The sequence below is a fragment of the Pseudonaja textilis genome, chromosome 7, assembly GCF_049901715.1.
Source record: "Pseudonaja textilis isolate UNSWEBS1 chromosome 7, rPseTex1.2, whole genome shotgun sequence".
NCBI lineage: Eukaryota > Metazoa > Chordata > Lepidosauria > Squamata > Elapidae > Pseudonaja > Pseudonaja textilis.
Genome location: NC_141996.1, coordinates 581,648 through 602,147, shown reverse-complemented (window position 1 = coordinate 602,147; position 20,500 = coordinate 581,648). Strand labels below are relative to the sequence as shown.

General features: G+C 57.6%; 2 protein-coding genes across 3 annotated transcripts in view; one reads left to right on the top strand and one right to left on the bottom strand.

Moving 5' to 3' along the window:
• PGAP2 (post-GPI attachment to proteins 2) overlaps window positions 1–6,202 on the top strand; it is a 14,042-nt gene extending 7,840 nt beyond the window's left edge. The window contains exons 4-5 of one of the 2 annotated variants that reach the window (XM_087936875.1): window positions 964–1,072; window positions 6,078–6,202. In XM_087936875.1, coding sequence (XP_087793001.1) covers window positions 964–1,072; window positions 6,078–6,160 — 192 coding nt within the window. In that variant the 3' untranslated portion in view covers window positions 6,161–6,202. Of the gene's footprint in view, window positions 1–963; window positions 1,073–2,158; window positions 3,303–6,077 lie in introns of those variants that run through there. The other variant, XM_087936874.1, reaches the window with a different exon arrangement.
• RHOG (ras homolog family member G) lies at window positions 5,844–20,500 on the bottom strand. The gene is made up of 2 exons (XM_026721629.2): window positions 20,367–20,500; window positions 5,844–8,491 (listed from the first exon to the last, which is right to left on the bottom strand). Exon 2 carries the CDS (start codon window positions 8,444–8,446, stop codon window positions 7,871–7,873), a length of 576 nt encoding a protein of 191 aa, XP_026577414.1. The 5' UTR covers window positions 8,447–8,491; window positions 20,367–20,500; the 3' UTR covers window positions 5,844–7,870.

Sequence of the window (20,500 nt, the reverse complement as noted above, 5' to 3'; positions counted from 1 at the left end):
ACCCTGGGAGTTGGAGTCCCCCAGCCTTCAAGTGGGCCCCAGGTTGGAGACCCCTGCGCCACAAGGTCCCCTTCCTCCCCCTCTGGGTTTTCTCCGACCTCAGCGATGACCCTTCCTTCCTTCCTTCCTTCCTTCCTTCCTTCCTTCCTTCCACTGCCGCTGCCCAGCCTGGGTCCTCCCGAAGCCCCCTGCCTTACACGGATTTTGTAAAGAGAGTCGGGGGTCTTTCGCCCTCGACTCACAACCGTTCGTTGAATGGGACCTTTCGGTGTTACCACGAGACCAAATACAAAAGTGACTCGCGATGCCTTCTCAAACGTGCGGCTGTTGTAGCCTCCCCACAGTCCCGTGGTCCAAATTCAGGCGCTCGGCAACTGGCATGTACGGTTGCGTTATCCCCGGGCCACACGATCCCCTTCTGACAAAACGAAGCCGGGTTCACTTAACAGCAGAGTTACTCACTCATCCACTGCAGCGATTCACTTAACAGCTAAGGCGAGGAAGTTCGTAAAGTGGGGCAAAACTCGCTTCACGCAGGTCTCATTCAACCACAGAAACGTGGGGCTCAGCTGGGGTGGGCATTTCTGTAGAATCGAGGTGTCCGGGCCTGAGGATTCCAGGATTGCCAGCTACAGAGGGAGGGTCCTTCGGGGTCCAGGGGTTTCAGGGGTCGCCATTGAAGGGCAAACCAAAAAAACTCAACAAACCCCAGACACGTTTTGCTTTCTGCTTGCCAAGGAGGACAGGGAGACCCCCGGATACCCGGCCAGGGTGGACGTCCCGGGGTGGGCTGGCCAACGAGGGAGGGAGGGAGGGAGAGCGCGGGGATTCTGGAGAAGGGGGCTGTCTTCCTTGAGCCTTGACCTGGGGTAGAACGGGGGGCTGGAGAAGGGCTCACGGGGGGTGTTCCAGGGGAATTCCCCCGTCTCTCTCTCTCTCTCTCTCTCGCTCTCTCCCCCACAGGAGTGCAAGTCCTACCAGTGGAAGAAGCGGCTCTTCTTCTTCAACCTGCTGGCTTTCCTGCTCTCCATTGGCTTCTACATGCGCCACACCTGGTATTGTGAGGCTGGAGGTAAGGCGGCCCTGGACCCCGGAGCCTTTAGGGCCAGGGTCCTGGAGACCCTTTTGTCTGCCCGGGACCCCTCTGAGGGCGGTGCCAAACCTCTGGACCCTCCTCAGACCTTGAACGCCTTTAAGCGCGCCTAACGCTAACGGACTAGAACAGGGGTCTCCAACCTCGGCCCCTCGAAGGCTGGGGACTCCAACTCCCAGGGTTCCTCAGCCGGCAAAGCAGGGCGGGGTTAACTCAAAGCAAAGCTGGCTGAGGAACCCTGGGAGTTGGAGTCCCCCAGCCTTCAAGTGGAGACCTCTGGAGTACATAAAAGGCCGGTAGGGCAACTAATGACGCTCAAACGGCCTCCCAAAACATTAAAAACAGCACACTTGTCCTTATAGTAATATTGGTCCTTCAGTATTAGCCAATTAAATCAGTACGAATACCACTTGGGGGTTATAAATCATTTTAAGGAGTGAGATTTATTGAAGTCAGCGGACATTTAGGGAGCCCAGAGGCCCCTCAGTCCTTGGTGGCCTAGTTATTTCATTGAGTGAAAAGCTAGATTTCCGTGTCCGGTTATCGAAAAACAAAGTTGGACTTTTGGTCCCGGAAGCCGAGAGGCTGAGAGGCTCAGCTTTAGAGCCCTGGAAGCCACGCGGGGAGGTTTCTGCGCATGGCCAGGAGCTCTCTTGGCTGCCGGAAGGGAGGAGAAGCGGAGGCGCCTGTTGAACGCCAACGGTGTCCCCGATGTGGACCAGAGCATCCCAGGCACGGGGGAGCGTGCTTCGTATCCCGGCTCTCCTCAGACGTGGCAACTTTAATAAAACTTGTGGAACTTCCCTTCCCAGAATTCCCCGGCTAGCCACGGATGATAGAGTTGGAAGGCGCCAGAAGGGCTGCCTTGTCCAGCATGTCTCCTGCTGGCTGGGGGATTCTGGAGCCTTTAGAAGTGGTTATACGGCGGCCAAGCCCCCTCCTGACGGGCAAATGGGAAAGCTTGGAGCAGCTTTAAGACTTGTGGAACTCCCGGGACCCCAGCCAGGGGCAGACTAGAAGACCTCCGAGGTCCCTCCATGCTCTGCGTCTGCTTCCTCCTTGCAGTGTACACGGTGTTCGCCTTCCTGGAGTACCTGGTGGTCCTGTCCAACATGGCCTTCCACATGACCGCCTGGTGGGACTTTGGCAACAAGGAGCTGGTGGTCGGATCCCAGTCGGAGGAGAAACGCTTCTAGCTGGCACCGGAAGTGGCCGGCCAGCCGGTGGAGGGAGCTCTTCATGGCGGTGGGGGGGCTTCGTGGTGTCCCTGCCAGCCCCCAGTGCTGAAGGAGAGAAGGAGCCCCCCCCCCACCGCCCAGGAAAGGACTTTTCCACACGCCCCCTCCTCACCCATCCCGCCTGCTTGGCTCCGGTCAACGACGGGCAGGAAGTATTGCGGCCTTCACGGGCGCCACTCTTCGAAGGACGCTGGCGGCCTGTAGGGGACGCCGCTGGGGCTGCTGCTGCCGCCCAGAACTTGGGGAGGGGGGGGCATGTAATCTCCAGGGTGGTGGGGCCCCTCCCTTCCCATTGGGCATTGCTCCCTGCTGGGGGAAGAGGCGGCTGGCCTGTCTGGCCTGGCGGTGAAAGGAAGGGGGGGCGCTGGGGTTCTTGGGACACCCCCCCCCCTCGGTTTTTATGCCTCCAGCCCTGAGGAGGGAGGGCTGCTGTGCTGGGAGTCTGGGGAAAGGCTCAACGTGTGTGTGTGTGTGTGTGTGTGTGTGTGTGTGTGTGTGTGCCTGTGTGTGTGTGTCCCAAAAAGACACAGATCTGGAGACTTGGGGGGGGGGGCTGCGTGTGCTGCTGTGCAGTGACCCAAAGGACTTGACCCTGGCGGAAGGAGGGGCTCTGCCGGACGACTGGGGCCGAAGGGAGGCCAGACAAGGTCCGGTTCTTCCTGTGAACCTGGAATCCGGACGGAAGAGGATGGACTCGCTTCTTGGCTCCCCGGTTCCTGCCTGGGGCAGACGGGAGAAGGGAGGCTGAGCCGGGGGGCTGCCCCCAAAGAAGGCTCCCCACGTTGTGGCCCCTCCGCAGCAGAGTTGGTGCCCCTGAGCCCACCAAGGCCTTCGGACCCCGGGGTCCCCCTGGAGCCGGTCCGGTTCCTCTTCCTCCCGTCTCCAGGCGGGGAAATATTGCATCGCCAGATAATGTATTTCCACCTACTTTTCTCCCCCCCCCCAAATAAAGGACTTGAGTATCTTTCTAAGAGGCGAGTCCTCTGGGTGGTTTTAGAAGGGGTGCCGGGGGGGGCTGCCTTGTCCCTCCTCCCTCTCTGGGTCTGCAGCCACTCGTTGCTTTTTGCGTCTGGGGAAACGGGAGGGGGTGTCTGAATTGTTTCTTCTCCCCCCATTTGAGGGACCCTGGGGATTCTGGGAGCTGAAGTCCCATGTGTCTGAAACGTCGTCCAGGCTGAGGAACCCTGGAGGAGAAGGGGGTCCTTCTGCTCCCTTCCAACTCTATCATTCGTGACAGGCTGGGGAACTCTGGGAGCTGAAGTCTTAAAGAGGCTCCGCTGCAGTCTAGGTTGGTCCGGCCCCCCTTGGCAAGACTTCGGCCAGCTTTACTGGGCCCCCTGCTTCCAAAGCCCAGAGGGGGCGGGGGACCCCCATCCCATGAGGCACAGTGACGGGGGTGTCCAGCCTGCGCAAGAGCCCCCCCCTTCCCCAAGGAGACGGGGGAGAGCCGCCTTCAAATATCTCATCTCCAGAGGATCCAGCGTTAGCCAATCCATGACAGCTGGTCCTTGACTTACAACAGCACTGAGAAAAGGGACTTGTGGCCAGTTCTCCCTCTGGTGGTCAGAGCATCCTGGGGTCCCGTGATCCCCTTTTGCGACCTGATAGGCAAAGCCAGTGGGGAAGCCAGCTTCACTTAACGACCGTGTTATCAACTGCACTAGTGATTCACTTAACAGTGGCAGCAAACAAAGTCGTAAAATGGGGCAAGACTCGGTTTAACAATTGTCTCCCTTAGCGACATAAGTTTGGGGCTCCATTGGGGTTGTAAGCCAAGAAGCTGTCAGCCAGTGGGACAGACCGCCACATGATGGGGGTGGGGGTGCTCCTTGGCTGGGGGTCTTTGCAGCACAGAGCTGGGAAGGATGCTCTGGGCTGGCCAGCTTGACCGGAGGGAGACCAATCGGAGCCGGCCTGAAGGTAGGTAGACGTGGCCCAGAAGCTGCCGGTCAGCCCCGAGAAGTGCGGCTCCTCCAGCCTGGTTAGCTGACGGCCCTTTCCAGCCGCCTTGGGGTCCGGTTACGTCTGCAGTGGTGGGGAACCAAAATGCCCCACAGCTTCTCATCCCCTTTTGAAGGAGAACATCTCTGCAGAGGCCTCCAAGGTGACAGCTTGTGGACTTCAACTCCCAGAATCCCACCTGCTTCAGGGGCCAATTTTAAGGAGGAGACCTAGTTGGTCCTGAGTTCAAAATCCACCTTCCAGGAGGTGATCAAAACCAACCTTGTGGAGCAAAGCCTCCAGATGACAGCATTGAGTCGAGGTTCAACCTGGGGAAAGTATTATAGGGGCTGCCCCCCCCATCTACCCCTCCCCAGACTGAAATCTTTTGGGGCCGGGGCCCGCCCTTTCCCCATCCTGCATTGGCCGACCTCCCTCTCAAGCCGCCCAGCCCAAAGGCAACCAATCCATCAAAGGCTTGATTCTTCATCGAGGCACCCGAGAAGGAGCCCCGGGGCCCTCGATGGAACCTCCCTGGGCAGGAGCAGTGACCCCCAGAGCCCTGGCTGAAGCTGTCACTCACAGCACAGAAGCAGAATCAGGCTTTGACCTCTGTCCTTGCAGCTGGCCAGACCCCGTGCACAGCTGGATAAGGGAATGGGACCCCTTTTTGTGGGACAATGAGATATTATTCATATATTATTACTGCCGCATTATGATTGGTATTATTGCTAATATTGAGAAAGGACAAGCTCCAGGGCAGGGGTCTCCAACCTTGGCCCCTTTAAGCCTGGTGGACTTCCATTCCCAGAATTCCCCAGCCAGCAAAGCTGGCTTTTAGCATTATGCGCGCTTAAAGGCGTTCAAGGTATGAGGAGGGTCCAGAGATTTGGCACCACTCTCAGAGGGGTCCTGGGCATGAAAAAAGGGTCTCCAGGACCCTGGCCTAAAGGCTCTGACTATGGGGCCTGAGGAGTAAGGGGTCAAAAAAAGGCTGGCTGGGGAAGTCTGGGAATTGAAGTCCTCCAGGCTTAAAGGGGTTGGAGACCCCTGACTTAGATGACCCTTCTGGTCCCTTCCAACTCTATCATTCATGGCTAGCTGAGGAATTCTGGGAGTTGAAGTCCTCCAGGCTTAAAGGGGTTGGAGACCCCTGACTTAGATGACCCTTCTGGTCCCTTCCAACTCTATCATTCATGGCTAGCTGAGGAATTCTGGGAGTTGAAGTCCTCCAGGCTTAAAGGGGTTGGAGACCCTGACTTAGATGACCCTTCTGGTCCCTTCCAACTCTATCATTCATGGCTAGCTGAGGAATTCTGGGAGTTGAAGTCCTCCAGGCTTAAAGGGGCCACGGTGGGAGACCCCTGACTTAGATGACCCTTCTGGTCCCTTCCAACTCTATCATTCTTGGCTAGCTGAGGAATTCTGGGAGTTGAAGTCCTCCAGGCTTAAAGGGGCCACGGTGGGAGACCCCCGCTCTAGAGAACGGTTCCCTCGCATGAAGCTGTCCCAGAGCCCTGGATAAGGCAGACCCCACATCCACCTGGGAAGGAGCCTGAAAGACACGGGGGGAAGTTGCCATTTTTATTGGGGGTGGGGGGAGGGTGACAAAAGGACCCTGGTGCAGGGAAATCAACACAGGATGAGCCCCCCCCCCACCCTGCCCGAGTCTTCCAGGCCAAAGGCGGCGGAGGCCACTGCTCCTGATCACGGTGAGCTGGACGGGAGCAGGAGGAAATGAGGGCAGGGGGGTTCGGGCAGCGAGACCCCCACAGCTCTTCCTGATGAAGATAAAACCCCCGGAGGGATGATCCAGCACGGACGTCTGAAAGTCTACCTGAGCATGGAGAATCCTGAGTATCCTGACTTCATTCCAGCAAGTTTCTAGTCCCTAGGAAGGTGGAGCCCAGCCGACCAAAGGCCGGGCCTCGCCAAGGGCCTCCCAGAGCCCGAGAGCTTGGAACTGAGGGGTGGGGGGGGAGGGAACCGTCCGGGTCTGGGGTCTTCTGGTATCCCCTCCTCCGTTCTTCCCCTCGAAGCGGGTGCAGGAGCCGGCTGCCTTCGGTGGCTGTGTGGAGGGGAGCCCTCTCTCTCTCTCTCTTGACATGCTCAGGGGATGCTCCACTCCCTCTGGCAGGGGGAGGCAGCCGAGGAAGGGCCCAGGCTGCAAAACCTTCCGGCGGCGGCGGAGGAGGAGGGCCGTGGGAGCGGGGAGCCCGCAAAAGGCAGGGGCCCCTGAAAACGGAGCGCTTCCTTGGTAAACAGGATGTGGAGGCGGCAAAGGGGGCCCCTCGCCTGGCAGCTGCCCAAACTCTGCCGTGTTTCCATTCTGCAGGGCTCCCCGGCCTCCCTCAGCCGTCCGAGGGACCCTTTGGCCGGGCCGTGCTGAGGGCCGGTGGGGGGGCACGGCAGGTTCCGCTCCCTCCTCGCCCTCCTGGGGCGCATTTCCTGCCAAGCGGTCCCAGGAGCAGGAGTGGATATCTCCGCCTGGCACCTCCGCCCGGGAAGAGCAGGGAACGGCGGCTGGGATGGGCCCGTCTTCTTCCTCTCGGGAGCTTCTCCGGGGGTCCCAGGGGGGCTTTTCCAAGAGGCAGCCGGACGTCCTTTTTTTCTTCCTCGAAGGCGTTTTGCTACGGCTCCGATGAAGCTTCTCGGATGAGAAGCAGCGAAACGTCTTCAAGGAAGAAGAAAAAAAAACACCGGAAATCCAGCTGCCTCTTGGAAAAGCCCCTCTGGGCGCATCTCCTTGGCACCGTCGTCCAGGAGACCGGAAGGTTTGCAGAGCTGGGGGGAACCGGCAATTCTTCTACCTACCACCCTTCATTTAGCGACCACCAAAGTGGCAGCAGCACTGCAAAAAGCGACTTACGACCAGTCCCCATTCTTATGACCATCCCAGCATCCCCAGGCCCACCCGATCCAAATCCCCATGGGTGGAAGGCAATGGTGGCATCCCGGGGCCACGCGATCACCCTGCGTGACTTTCTCAGCCGGCTTCTAACAAGCAAAGTCAATGGGGATGCCAGATTCGCTTAACAACTGCCTGACGTTGACTAACGGCAGGGATTCACTTCACCCTGGAGGCCCAGTGGGGAGAAGGCAGACCGAGACTGCCCATCGCCAGGAGTTCAATCTTGACCGGCTTAAGGTTTGACTCAGCCTTACATCTCTCTCAGATCAATAAGAGGAGGAGCCAGATTGTTGGGTTGGACTGGAAGACCTCTAAGGTCCTTTCCAACTCCGTTGGTTAGATAGCGCTGGCTGTAAAACCCACCAGAGAGTCTTGTAAAGGGGTTGTAATGAGGGGTTGTTAGTCTAAGTGCTGTTGGTTAACAACCGTGGCAAAAAAGCCCCCCCGGTCCCAAATAATCAGGTGTGGCTCATTTAGCAACCCCACTTCTTAGCTGTGGGAAGTCTGGTCGTAAGCGGCGGGCCGGTCCCCCCGGCCTTGGCTCCCCCGTGCAGGGAGAGGGCCCTGGGGGCTGAGCGAGCCGGTCCTTGATCCCTCCTAGGAAGCAGAGTTTGGGCAAGCAGGGAGAGAGCAAGAGCGAGAGGACGCCTGGGCATACGCAGAGGGCAGCCCGCCCCCGCCCGCCCTTCAAAGCAGCCGGCAGGCCTTCTTGGGCTTGGGCGGGGCCGGGTTGAGGACGGCCCGGACGGCTTCGGTGAAGACCTCCTTGATGCCCTCCTGGTTGAGGGCCGAGCACTCCAGGTACCTGATGGCGTGGATCTGCTTGGCAAGGCTGGCGCCCTGCTGGGGGCTGACGGGCAGCTGGCTCTGCTCCTTCAGCTTCTTCAGGGCCTCCGGGTTGCTGCGCAGGTCCTTCTTGGTGCCCACCAGGAGGATGGGCACGTCGGGGCAGTGGTGGCAGACCTCCGGGTACCACTTGTGCTTGACGTTCTCGTAGGAGGGCGGGCTGGCGATGGAGAAGCAGATGATGAAGACGTTGGTCTGCGGGTAGGAGAGGGTGCGCAGGCGGTCGTACTCCTCCTGGCCGGCCGTGTCCCACAGGTTCAGGTTGACCGTCCGGCCGTCCACCGTGTTCTGGGCGCTGTAGTTGTCGAAGACGGTGGGGATGTACTCGTTGGGGAAGGCGTTGGTGGTGTAGCAGATGAGCAGGCAGGTCTTGCCCACTGCCCCGTCGCCCACCACCACACATTTGATGCTCTGCATGGCGGCGGTGGCGGCTCCCCCCACGGGGCTCTCGGGCTCAGCGACCTGCGGGAGACGCCAAATTAGGAGAGGCTGGGAAGAGCCTGGCGGTCAGGCCCCAAATTGACCTACTGGTACCCATTTTATTTAGCCTTATTATAAATTCCTTTCTTTCCCTTTGCTGTTTATGGGGAGGGGGAGGGTTTGGGGTTTGCCACATTCCTAAGGAGGGAGGAGTAGAGCGAGAGAGAGTTGTTGAGGCTAGGTGGTTCTTCTTCCCGTGGGAACAAAAGCCGGCCCTGCTGAGACCTGGAGGTGGAGATTGAGGACACCAGGCAAACGTTGATTTACTTCTATTTGGGGAATGGGAATTTTGGGGGCTGTTTCTAACTTCCAATATTACGTGGTGTAATTCCGGGTTGGGTCAGATCCGGAATGACAACAGACTTGGCCAATTTGAGGCTTTACCTAAATAAAAGAAATTGTTTTGGAAGACGGACTTGGCTCTTTCCTTTTTAAATGGATTTCACCTCTTGGAAACATGACACTGGCAGAGACGGCGGGTGGGTGGGTGGTCTAAGGCTGCATGTACGAGTAGTCCTCGAATTGCAGGCATTTCTTTAGTGACCATTTGGAGTTACAATAGGTCTGGCAGTCTTCCTCAATGTGGGGCGGCACCTGATTCATTTCCTGCTCTCTGTTCAAGGCGGGAGCCGCAAATGGTTAGACCGGCAGTCCAACTTTGGCAACTTTAAGACTTGTGGATTTCAACTCCCAGAATCCCCCAGCCAAGTTGAGGGGAGTTGAAGTCCACAAGTCTTAAAGTTGCTGAGTTTGGAGACTCCTTGTCTGAAGAGCCAAGCTGATCCCTGAGCTACATTGGCTGGGGGATTCTGGGAGTTGAAGTCCACAAGACTTAAAAGTTGCCGAGGTTGGATGACCTGCCTTTAGGCTGAGCTGGCTGGTCAGTTCTCGCCCAGCCTGTCCAGCCCAGCTTGAAAGCGGCTCTCCTGGATTTTGGACGGCGGCCCCATCCAGCTTTCCCTGGTGAGCCGCCCCCCCCGTCCCCCCCCCCCGGGGCTTTTCTCAAAGCGACAAAAGGCTGTGCAGCTCGACCGCAGCCCAATTCACGCCATCGGTTTGCAGAAAGCTTCCCTGATTGCACCGCAACGAGAAAAAAAGGCACAACCACCGCGTGCAAAAGCTTTGGTCCCCTTTTTCTTTCCCTGTGAATTGTGCCGGCACGCCTTGGGCGTGAAATCAGCTTGTAAGCGTTTCCAGGCGGAGGCCGTTTGGGTGTGGTGACAGTTTTACAGCAAATCGAAAGAGACTTGAACAAGCCTTGTGGCAGATGGGTGGGGGCATCGTGACCCCCCCTCCTTTAGCGGCTCTTACATGAGTGATTTATGTCTCTGGAAATGTTAGGTGCCTGATGGTTAGTTCCTATGTTGAATGACTGGATGGGAGGGAGGGAGGGGAAGGGAAGGAAGGCTGGAAAGAAGGGAAGGAAGGAAGGAAAGGAAGGAAGGAAGGAAGGAAGGAAGGAAGGAAGGAAGGAAGGAAGGAAGGAAGGAAGGAAGGTTGTAAAGAAGGAAGTCTGGAAAGAAGAGGGGAAGGAAGGAAGGAAGGAAGGAAGGAAGGAAGGAAGGAAGGAAGAAGAAAAAAAGGAAAGAGAGAAAGAAAGAAAGGAAGGAAGGAAGGTTGTAAAGACGGAAGTCTGGAAAGAAGAGGGGAAGGAAGGGAGGGGAAGAAGGAAGGAAGGAAGGAAAAAGAAAGGAAAGAGAGAAAGAAAGAAAGGAAGGAAGGAAGGAAAGAAAGAGGAAAGAAAGAAACAAAGAAACAAAGAAACAAAGAAAGAAAGAAAGAAAGAAAGAAAGAAAGAAAGAAGGAAGGAAGGAAGGAAGGAAGGAAGGAAGGAAAGAGAGGAAAGAAAGAAAGAAAAAGAAAGAAAGGAAGGAAGGAAGGAAGGAAGGAAAGAAAGGAAAGAAAGAAAGGAAAGAGAGAGAGAAAGAAAGGAAAGGAAGGAAGGAAGGAAAGAGAGGAAAGAAAGAAAGAAAGAAAGGAAAGAAAGGAAGGAAGGAAGGAAAGAAAGGAAAGAAAGAAAAAGAAAGAGAAAGAAAGGAAAGGAAGGAAGGAAAGAAAGGAAAGAGAGAGAGAAAGAAAGGAAAGGAAGGAAGGAAGGAAAGAAAGAAAAAGAAAGGAAAGAAAGAGAAAAAGAAAGAAAGAAAAGAGAGAGAGAAAGGAAAGAAAGAGAGAGAGAAAGAAAGGAAAGGAAGGAAGGAAGGAAGGAAGGGTCAGCCAAGAAAATAAGCCAAATGAAATCAACCCAACCCAGAGTTGTGATTTGAGCCCCAGGGACCAAGTTCCAGTGATCCTACTTCCTAGACAGGACGTGAGGGCCCAGCTCTCTAGAGGAGACTTTAAGGCTGACGGGGGTGGAAGGAAGTCACAGTTGTGAGGGCGGCACCATTGGAAGACCCGAGGGACCCGAATCCACAGAATTTGATAGAGTAACAGAGTTGGAAGGGACCTGGGAGGTCCTCTAGTCCCACCCCCGCTCAAGCAGAAGGCCTTGTCCTATTCCGGACAAACAGCTGTCCAGCCTCTTCTTAAAAGCCTCCAGGGATGAAAACCCGACAGCTTCTAACAGCAAGCTAGAAGTTCCACTGCTTAGTTGTCCTCCCTGTTCAGGAAATTCCTCCTTAGTTCCCGGTTGCTTCTCTCCTGGATGAGTTTCCACCCGTTGCTTCTTCTCCTGCCTCTTCTGGGGCTTTGGAGAAGAGGTGGACCTCGTTCTTCTTCGGGCAGCCCCTCAAAAAGGCTGGAAGGCTGCTCTCCTGCCCCCCGGTTCTTCCTGATTGTCTCCCACCAACGGAAGTGCCCTTGTCTGACTTCTGGGAAGAAGAAGAAGAAGAAGAAGAATCCGTGGGGCTTTGCTCTCCTGGGCAGGGAGCCTCCTTTCTGCGCCCCACTTGCACCAGCTCCCCCTAACCCCAGGGGTCTACAGGCTGCGCTGGGCTTCCAGATGCCCTTTGCCAGTGGTGGCTTTGCTCCCCAGAGTTGGGGGGCAACTCTATTGTTGGGAGTCACAGCAGACTGGACAGAGAAATGGCTTTTCTTTCTTTCTTTCTTTCTTTCTTTCTTTCTTTCTTTCTTTCTTTCTTTCTTTCCTTCCTTCCTTCCTTCCTTCCTTCCTTCCTTCCTTCCTTCCTTCCTTCGTTCCTTCCTTCCTTCCTTCCTTCCTTTTCTTTCCCTCTATTTGCACCATAGGGACATGTTGGACTGTGGTACCAAAACTCAGCAGAACTCTAGGACAGGGGTCTCCAATCGTGGTCACTTTAAGACTTGTGGACTTCAACTCCCAGAATTCCCCAGCCAGCCAGGAATGATAGAGTTGGAGGGGACCAGAAGGGCCATCTAAGTCAGGGGTCTCCAGCCTGGGCCAGTTTATGACTTGTGGACTTCAACTCCCAGAATTCCTCAGCTAGCCAGGAATGATAGAGTTGGAGGGGACCAGAAGGGCCATCTAAGCCAGGGGTCTTCAACCTGGGCCACTTTATGACTGGCTGACTGGCTGAGGAATTCTGGGAGTTGAAGCCCACAAGTTTTAAAGTGGCCCAGGCTGGAGAGCCCCGCTCTAGGAGCCCCATTTCTCAACAAATTCAGGAGTCCTCAATTTACAACCTTTCATTTAGTGACCATTTAAAGTTACAACAGCATTGGAAAAAGTGACCTAAGACCGTTTTTCACACTTATGACCATTAACAGCATTCCCAAAATCCAAATTCAGACGCTTGGCCACTGACTCGTATTTATGACGGTCACTGTCTCCCGGGATGTCCTGGGATCCCCTCTTGCGACCTTCGGATGAGCAAAGCCAATGGGGAAGCCAGATTCACTTAACGACGGTGTTACCGCTTTAGGAACTGGCCTGATTCATTTAAATGGGGTCATCAAATGGGGCAGAATTCACTCAGCGACTGTCTCGCTCACCAATGGGCATTTTGGGCTGAATTGTGCTCGTAAGTCGTGGACTGCCTCTCTATCTGACTAAAAGGCCGGAAGTTTTCGGGAGACGCAGCGTCGCGTGGAGCCAGTCGCTCTGCCCCAAAGCTGCTGCTTTTTGCTGACTGGGGGAATCGGGAAAGAGGCTCCCGGAGACCCTCCCCGTTTTAACCTCTGGCCCTTTGGGCCCCAAAGAGGAAGGGAGCCCCCCAGTTGCTTGCCCCTGGCCCCCTCCCATCGCGCCTGCCAAGGGAGGGGCCCAGGGTGGGTGTGGGGAGCGTGAGAGAGAAGCGGAAGTGAAGAGCCGTTTGCAGAAAGCTAAACAGGAAGCTAAACACGCTGGGAGAGCGGAAGGCGGCTTGGTGCCCCAGGCAGGAAGTCAACAGGGAAGCCCCCTCCCGCCTCATCACCGGGGAAGGAGGAAGCCCCACCCCACCCCCACCCCCGGGACCCTTTTCTCAGTGGTGGGAAAAGTCAGGTTTTGAAAACCTTTAGGCGAGAAGAACCGAATGCACAAGCGTTAAGAGGCACCTTTTCAGGCCGGGGAGGGCTCAGCTCTTCTCCTGCCTTACTGTTGTTTGTTCCTACACACGGAGTCCTCGATTTACAACCACAACAGAGGCCAGAATTCCCGCTGCTAAGCAAGGTGGTTGTTCAGAGAGTCGTGCCCAATTTTATCATGTTTTGGGGGCAATGGTTGTTAAGTGAATCCGCCCCCCCCCCCCCCCACTGACTTCGCTCGTTGGGAGCTGGCTGGGAAGGTCAGAAAAGGGGATGATCCCGTGACCCATCAGGACTCTGCGACCGTCATAAGTATAGGCCACTTTGCAAGTGGACGAAGTTTGGTCCCACGGCCCATCGGGATGCTGCAATGGCCGTAAACGTGAAAAACGGTCCAAAGTCATTGACAGGTACTTGAATGTTAGGAGCTCGGGTGGGAGGCTGGGCTGTTGTTGGTTTGAGGTCTGAGCTGGGCAGTTGGGCTGAAAATGTTTCGTCACCATTCGAGGAGACGCCGTCAGGGCGCTGTGAGTTGTGCTCGTCTGTTTGAAATCAGGTCCCGACTCAGAACAAACCACGTTCACCCATTTGCATCGTGTCAAAAGGCACCGCAAGGCCGGCGCTCGGACACACGAGCACCATTCCAAGGGCACCGACGGCATCTCCTCGAATGGTGACACCACTTTTGCAGCTGAATTGGCCGGCTCGGAGCCAAACCAAGAGCCCGTTCCGAAGTTCCTTTTTTCAGTGCCATTGCAATTCCATCCGGTCACTAAATGAATGAGGATGACCTGCGCCTGGATATTGCAAGAGGGTCCAGCGTCCAGTTGGATGGAGGGGATGTAAATTTCATCCGTCATCCCATGAAATAGTCTCTGATGCCCTGCTGACTCCGTTTCAGTCTGAACCTGACCTCCTCCCCGTGGCTCAGTGTCCCCAGATGCCGGGGGGTGGGGGGGCGGAGGGCAGGTCTTCCTGGCAGATCCCAATTCCAGGGTGGGCTCTGGAGGAGCCCCCTCCCCCCTAAGGGCCTAGAGCAGAGCCTTTTCTTTTCTCCAACGTCCCCCAGCACTTCCCCTCCCTGCGCAGGGAGCTCGGGACTCCCGGCTTCTTCCCGGGAGGTGCAGCCAAGAGGACCCCCTCCTGCCCCCCACCCCCCAGGAGGCCCTGCCCGAGTCTGTTTCCGGAGCGGCTCAGCGTCTCTTGCCCAACTTCACCAACCCCGCCAGTTTCTCCAAATGCCTGGCCCGAAACGAGGCCAGGGTGGGCCGGCCAGGCTGCTCCCAGCCCCTGCAAGCTCTGGGGTCCCCCAGAGGCACCTTTGAGGCGGTTCCTCCTCTGCCCCCACCCCGTTTACGCACAGGCTGCAGCTGTGTGCAAATGCTATGCAAAGGGGCTGAGCCCCCCCGCCCTCCCCACAAACGCCTTTGTCTTCCCTTGCCAGGAACCTGAGTCATCAGGATCCATTTGAGATGGCGCAAGCCGCTCCTCTCTTGCCACACCTTTGGGGCCATGCAAATGATGTGGCCGGGCCACTTCCCCTCCCGGAGTGGCAGAGGCCAGCTCTTCCCGCTGGCAGATTGGCAGCTTCTGGGCTCCAAGCTCAGCCCAGCACTGATGGGGTTCCCTAGTTAGGTCAAGAAACGTCCGCAAGGAAACTGCCGAAGGCAGAGAGCACCGAGGAGCCCACAGCGTCCACCTCCTCGACCTGGGTTGTTTTCTCTCAGACCTTTCATGACCCAACTAGGCGACCTCATCTGTGCTGGAAGGGAGTGGGGTGTATGGGGAGGAGGAGGAGGAGGAGACTGTGGCACCCTTAGGGCCCTCTGAGCTTGGTTGGTTGTTTCCTTGCAGGCGTTTCATGACCCAACTAGGGAACCTCATCCGTGCTAGGAGGGAGGGGGACGTGCTCTCTGCCCTGTCAGGGTTGGTGGGCGTGTCCTTGGTCTTTCCTTGATCAGGCTGCTCCCTCCCTCCTAGCACAGATGAGGTTCCCTAGTTGGGTCATGAAAGGTCTGCAAGAACCAGCCAAACTCAGAGAGCACCGAGGACCCCTCCCCCTCCTCTTCCTCCTCCTCCTCCTCTCCCCCCCCCCTTCTAGCTCTGAAGATCTTATCTACTTGGATCCTGAAGCATCTATAAGAAAACTCAGAGAGCATTGAGGAGCCCCCAATCTTCCCCCTCCTCCCTGAGGACCCCCTTCTCCTGGCTAGTCCAAGGGGAGAACTCGGCAGGCAGCCCCCCTGGGCAAGGAGACCCCCAAAGCTGCTCAGGACTAACCCAGGTGCCCGGCCACCTTTTTCAGGCGGAGGTCCACTTGGCCTTTCCCTGGAGACCCAGGTTTGCACTGTGCCCCAAAAACAGCCAGTAGGTCTGGGGGCCAAACCCACCACAGGGTTTTCTCTTCTATGGCACGACGCTCACTTGGTGGCTTGGTGTGTCTCGGGGCGAATCTTCCTTTCTGCCTCTTAAAAACTGCAATGGCTTTTTTTTGGGGGGGGTTCCCAAGCACGACCTTTGACCTTCGGGCTGCCCCCCTCAGAGGATGGGCGGCTGCCCCAACCCTTGTCCCTCCGCTCAGCCTCAGAGCAAAGGGGGACCTGGGCGGGTTTTGGACCCCCAGAAATCCTGAGTTGCCAAAGGCAACCAAGCCATTCAAGGCCCCATTTGGTTCCCACGGGGGCAGCCCTGGGGGTGCCTGGATGCCCTGGGCACCCCCCTCCCCCGTATTCAGGGGATGGCAGGACGAAGCCCCTCCCCTCCCCAGGGGAAGGATGCTAACCTAAGATAGGACCCACTGTGGTTTACAACCCACCATGGCTGCATCACGGAACTCAGCTGAAGTCCGACCCCTGGGACTCCTCACCAGGAGCCTTTCTTCTCCTTCCCAGTCCAGCTGGGATCAGGACGGGGCCAGTTGAGGCTGGGATGATGCGGGCCCCGGGTTCAAGAGTTAGGACGGAAGGAGGGTCCTGGCAGGCGGGGGCTTCCTGGGGAGGAGGAAGCGGGGGACACTGTGGGGGCTCTGGTGCTCTCTGGCCTGGGTGGTTTTCTGGCAGACGTTTCATGACCCAACTAGGGAGCATCATCAGTGCTAGGAGGGAGGGAGGTTTGCAAGAGCGGAAGAAGAAAGGAGGATGAGGAAGAGGAAGAGGAGGAGGAGGAGGAGGAGGACGACAACTATGGGGTCCTTGGTGCTCTCTGAGTTTACTTTTTTTCTGGCAGGCGTTTCATGACCCAACTAGGGAACATCATCAGTGCTCGGAGGGAGGGAGGTTTGCAAGAGAGGAAGAAGAAAGGAGGAGGAGGAGGAGGAGGAGGAGGAGGAGGACAACTATGGGGTCCTTGGTGCTCTCTGAGTTTGCTTGTTTTCTGGCAGGCGTTTCATGACCCAACTAGGGAGCATCATCAGTGCTCGAAGGGAGGAAGGTTTGCAAGAGAGGAGGGGGAGGGGGAGGAGGAGGAGGTGGCAGCCGAGGCCCTTCGGGGCAGTCAAGGTCACCCCACCCTGAGCTGCTGCCGGGTGGACAATGACATCAGCTCTTTTCATGGCTGCTGCCACCGCTGGCCTCAAACGCGGCTCTCTTGGGCTTGGTATTGATCTGTTTTACAGGACCTTTTAAAAACGTTTCTGTGCCGGGAAGGAGAGACCGGGGGGGGGGGAGAAAGGGGGGGCACACACAGCCCTGGGGGTGCAGGGGGAGGCGGCTGGCGACTCACCGCAGGAAACGCCGCAAATGTTCCTGCTGAAGAGATACAGGCCGTCCTCGACTTACGACCGTTCCTTTAGTGACCGCTCAAAGCGACAATGGCCCTGGAAAAAAAGGGACTTAGGACCATTTCCCACACTTACGACCATGGCAGGAGCCCCACGGTCAGGAGGAGCCAAATTCAGGCGCTTGGCAAGTGGCTCGTACTTATGACGGTGAGAGGGTTCCCCCGGACGTCAAGTGATCCCCTTTTGCGACCTTCTGACCAGCAGAGTCAATGGGGAAAGCCAGATTTGCTTAACGACCGTGTGAGTCATTGAACAGCTGAAGCGATTCACTGAACAACGGTGGCAAGAAAGGCCCTCAAATGGAGCCAATCTCTCACTTAGCAACAAAAACTTGGAGCTCCATTGTGGTCGTAAGCCAAGGACTGCCTGCGCAAGGCTTGGATGAAGGAGCTGCATTTGGGGAAGGCTCGTTCCCTAAATCAGGGGTCCCCAAACTCGGCCACTTTGAGACCTGTGGACTTCAACTCCCAGAATTCTACAGCCAGCCAGGGATGATAGAGTTGGAAGAGACCAGAAGGGTCATCTAAGTTCAGGGGTGTCCAACCTGGGCCTCTTTAAGACTGGTGGACTTCAACTCCCAGAATTCTCCAGCCAGCTCTCCCAGAATTCTCTACCAGAATTCTCTACCAGTCTTAAAGTGGCTGAGTGTGGAGACCCCTGCCCTAAATGCGGACCCTTCAGCCCTGTGGGCATCTACAGAAAGAACTATTTGCAGCTCAGGGCTGGACTAAGGCGTGCCTGGTACTCTGAGCTTGGTGGTTTTCTTGCAGACGTTTCATGACCCAACTAGGCAACATCATCAGTGCCAGGAAGGAGTGGGCTTTGCAGGGAGGAGGAGGAGGAGGAGAACAATGACTGTGGGGTCCTTGGTGCACTCTGAGCTGGGCAGGTTTCTTGCAGACGTTTCATGACCCAACGAGGGAACATCCTCAGTGCTAATAATGATGATCGCACGGATGATGTCATCTAGTTGGGTCACGAAATGTCTGTATGAAAAGCACCCGGCTCAGAGAGCACCAAGGACCTCGCAGTCTTCCTCTTTCCCTTCCCCCTCCCTGCCATCTCCACTCCTTTCTAGCACTGGTGAAGTTACCTAGATGGGTCCTGAAACGTCTGCAAGAAAAACCACCCAGCTTTGAATCTCCCTTTACCAGGAGCGCATCCGGGATAAACATGGCTCCCAACCTTGGGGGCCAAGCGTGGCAGAGCCCCCTCCCCAGCGTCACAAAAAGGATGCCAAAACCTATAATGCACTAACAGTGCCATCCAAGCGGGGGGGGGGGAGCCTGGAATCACGGCCGAAGAGCCCTTTGCAAGAGGGGTGAGCTGAGAGCCACATGGCTAACTAACCAGGGCTAGTAGGTAACCAGGGTTTGCAACTACCCGGTCTGCCACCCAGCCCAGCCTTTTGGCCCTGGAGAGGGAATTTTGCTGGTTGACTGAGAGGACATATGGGGGAGATAGGCTGGATGTGGCAAGTGGGGAGGGGGCATAAAAGGGCGGGCCCAGGGGGGGGCATCTCTCTCTGGATTGGCACTCTTACAGCGAACCGTCTCAGTGGCGCCCCCCTCCCCAACCCAGGCACTGGGACAACTCTGTAGGACGATGCAATGGAAGCGGTCAGTTATGTGGTGCGTCAGTTCTGAACAGAACAGAATAACAGAGTTGGAAGGGTCCTTGTAGGTCATCTAGTCCAGCCCCTCACCCAAGCAGGAGACCCTATACCCTTTCTGACAAATGGCAGCCCAATTTCTTCTTGGGATGTGGGATGAAGCTCCCACAACTTCCGAGGGAAACTTCTGTTCTATGGGTTGATAGTTCTCCCTATCAGAAAATTCCTCCTCATTTCCAGGTTGAATCTCTCCTTGGTCAGTTTCCATCCATTATTATTCCTTGTCTGGCCTTTGGGTGCCCTAGAAAATAGCTTGGCCCCCTTCCTCCTCTTCCTCTCTGGGGGAGCCCCTCCCTCAAATGTTGGAAAACTGGTCTCCTGCCTCCCCTGGTCCTTCTCCTCCCTAGACCAGCCAGGCCCAGGAACCTTTGAGCCTCCAGCCTCCTCATCGTCCCTGTTGCTCTTCTCTGCACTCTTTCCATGATATCACTGCCCCCGCGAGCAGACGGGAAGGGACCCCCCCCAATCTTTGTGGGGCACCACGAGGGACCCCAGGACTCCGACTCCCCCCAGGAGCGCCTGTCTCCCAAGCAGGAGGAAGGAGGCCCCGGCAGACGGTGGGCCTCAGCGATGGGGAAGTCCAGAAAAGGAACTTCGCCAGCCTCCCCCAAAGAGGGACGGAAAAGGCAAGTCAGCATTCTCAGTTTCTTTTTTTGGGGTGGGGGGTGTGTGTTGCAACAGGAGGAGGTCTTAGGAAAAAGGAAAGGTTAGCCAGCATCTAGCCACCATGGCTAAAGGGGGAAGGAAACAGGCAACCTGCCCGATTGTATCAGCCGGTGCCGTCCATCCTCCTTCAGTGGGCCAGGAAGAGCTGAGGGGGAAATGGGGGGGCTGGGAGGAAGTCCCCAGCCTTCGTGTGCCCCCTCCCCAACTTCCCTGGGTGGGAGAGGGAGCAATATGGGAGCAGAGAATTGGGGGGAACCATTTTGCCTGAAATGGTATACAGGGTCTTCCTCTTTGGGCAGGGGTTGGACTACAAGACCTCCAAGGCCCCTTCCAACTCTGTTATTCTGGAGGTTCTCCCCCCAATTGCTTCCAGGGTGGGAGGGGGGCTTTCTGGGTTCCAAAGCGGCTCTGCTAAAGCAGCATCCCTGCCAGGGGCCTATAATCTCCCGCTCCTGCCCAGCAGATCCTGGGCCGTTGGGATTTGATAGTCCTAATTCAGTCGCTTTGGGGGCAAAGAGGCCCCCGCCCGGAACCTCTCCTCCCGGCTCCGCCCCCCCCGCAGGCTGCCCACGGTCTCCCGTTTGCTCGGGACAGCCTCGTTCGGCCGGCCCAGAGCGGTTCCGAGGCGGAAGGCGACCCCCCAAGAAAGGAGGCGCAACGTTGCGATTGCCCGGCGCCCGAACTCAAGCGGGGCCGGGGCGTCTCTTTGGGGCAGGAAGGAAGGGCCCGGCTGCGCTCCAGAGCCTCCCCGCGCCAGGGCAGTCTACCGCCCCCCAAGTGGGGAGGACGGAGCGGGCATGCCCTGCGCGGCTCGGGACCCGGGAGTCCCCCGCAGGCTCCCGGCTGCCTCCCGCATCCCGGCGGCTCCCAAAGGCGGGGCTGCGGGGGTGGGAGAGGCCGGGGGCTGAGCGGTCCTTCACCCCACTCCGGCGCCCCGCTCGGGCCGACTAAGCCGCGATGGGGCGGCTCCAACGGGGTTTGTTCCCGACCTCCGGAGGAAGCGGCTTCTCCGCCCGCCGGCGCCCCGGAGAAGGAAGGAAGGAAGGAAGGCGGCGAGCCTCCTCCGCGGGGCGGAGAGGCGCGCCCGGGACCCCCGCCCCATCCAAAGGGAAGCGACCCCGGGCAGGGCGCCCCGGGGAGCCCGGGCCAAGGCGGCGCAGCGGCTGCGCTGGCGGGGCCGGCAGGGCGCGCCCGGCTTCGGGGCAGGAGGCGCCGTTACTCGCGCTCCCTCCCTCCCGGCCGGGGCCGCCAGGCGGGCGGGCGAAGGGCTCCCGGCCGGTCTGGTGGGGGCAGCGCGGGCGGGGCGAGGCGAGACCCACCTGGGCTCATGGCGAGCGAGCGGGCGGCGGCGGCAACGGTGCTCCCGGGCGGCGCGCAAGAGGAAGTCTGCGCGGCCGGAGGAAGTGCGCGAGGTGGGGCGCCCCGCCGACGGGGAAGTTTCCCGCCGCCCCCG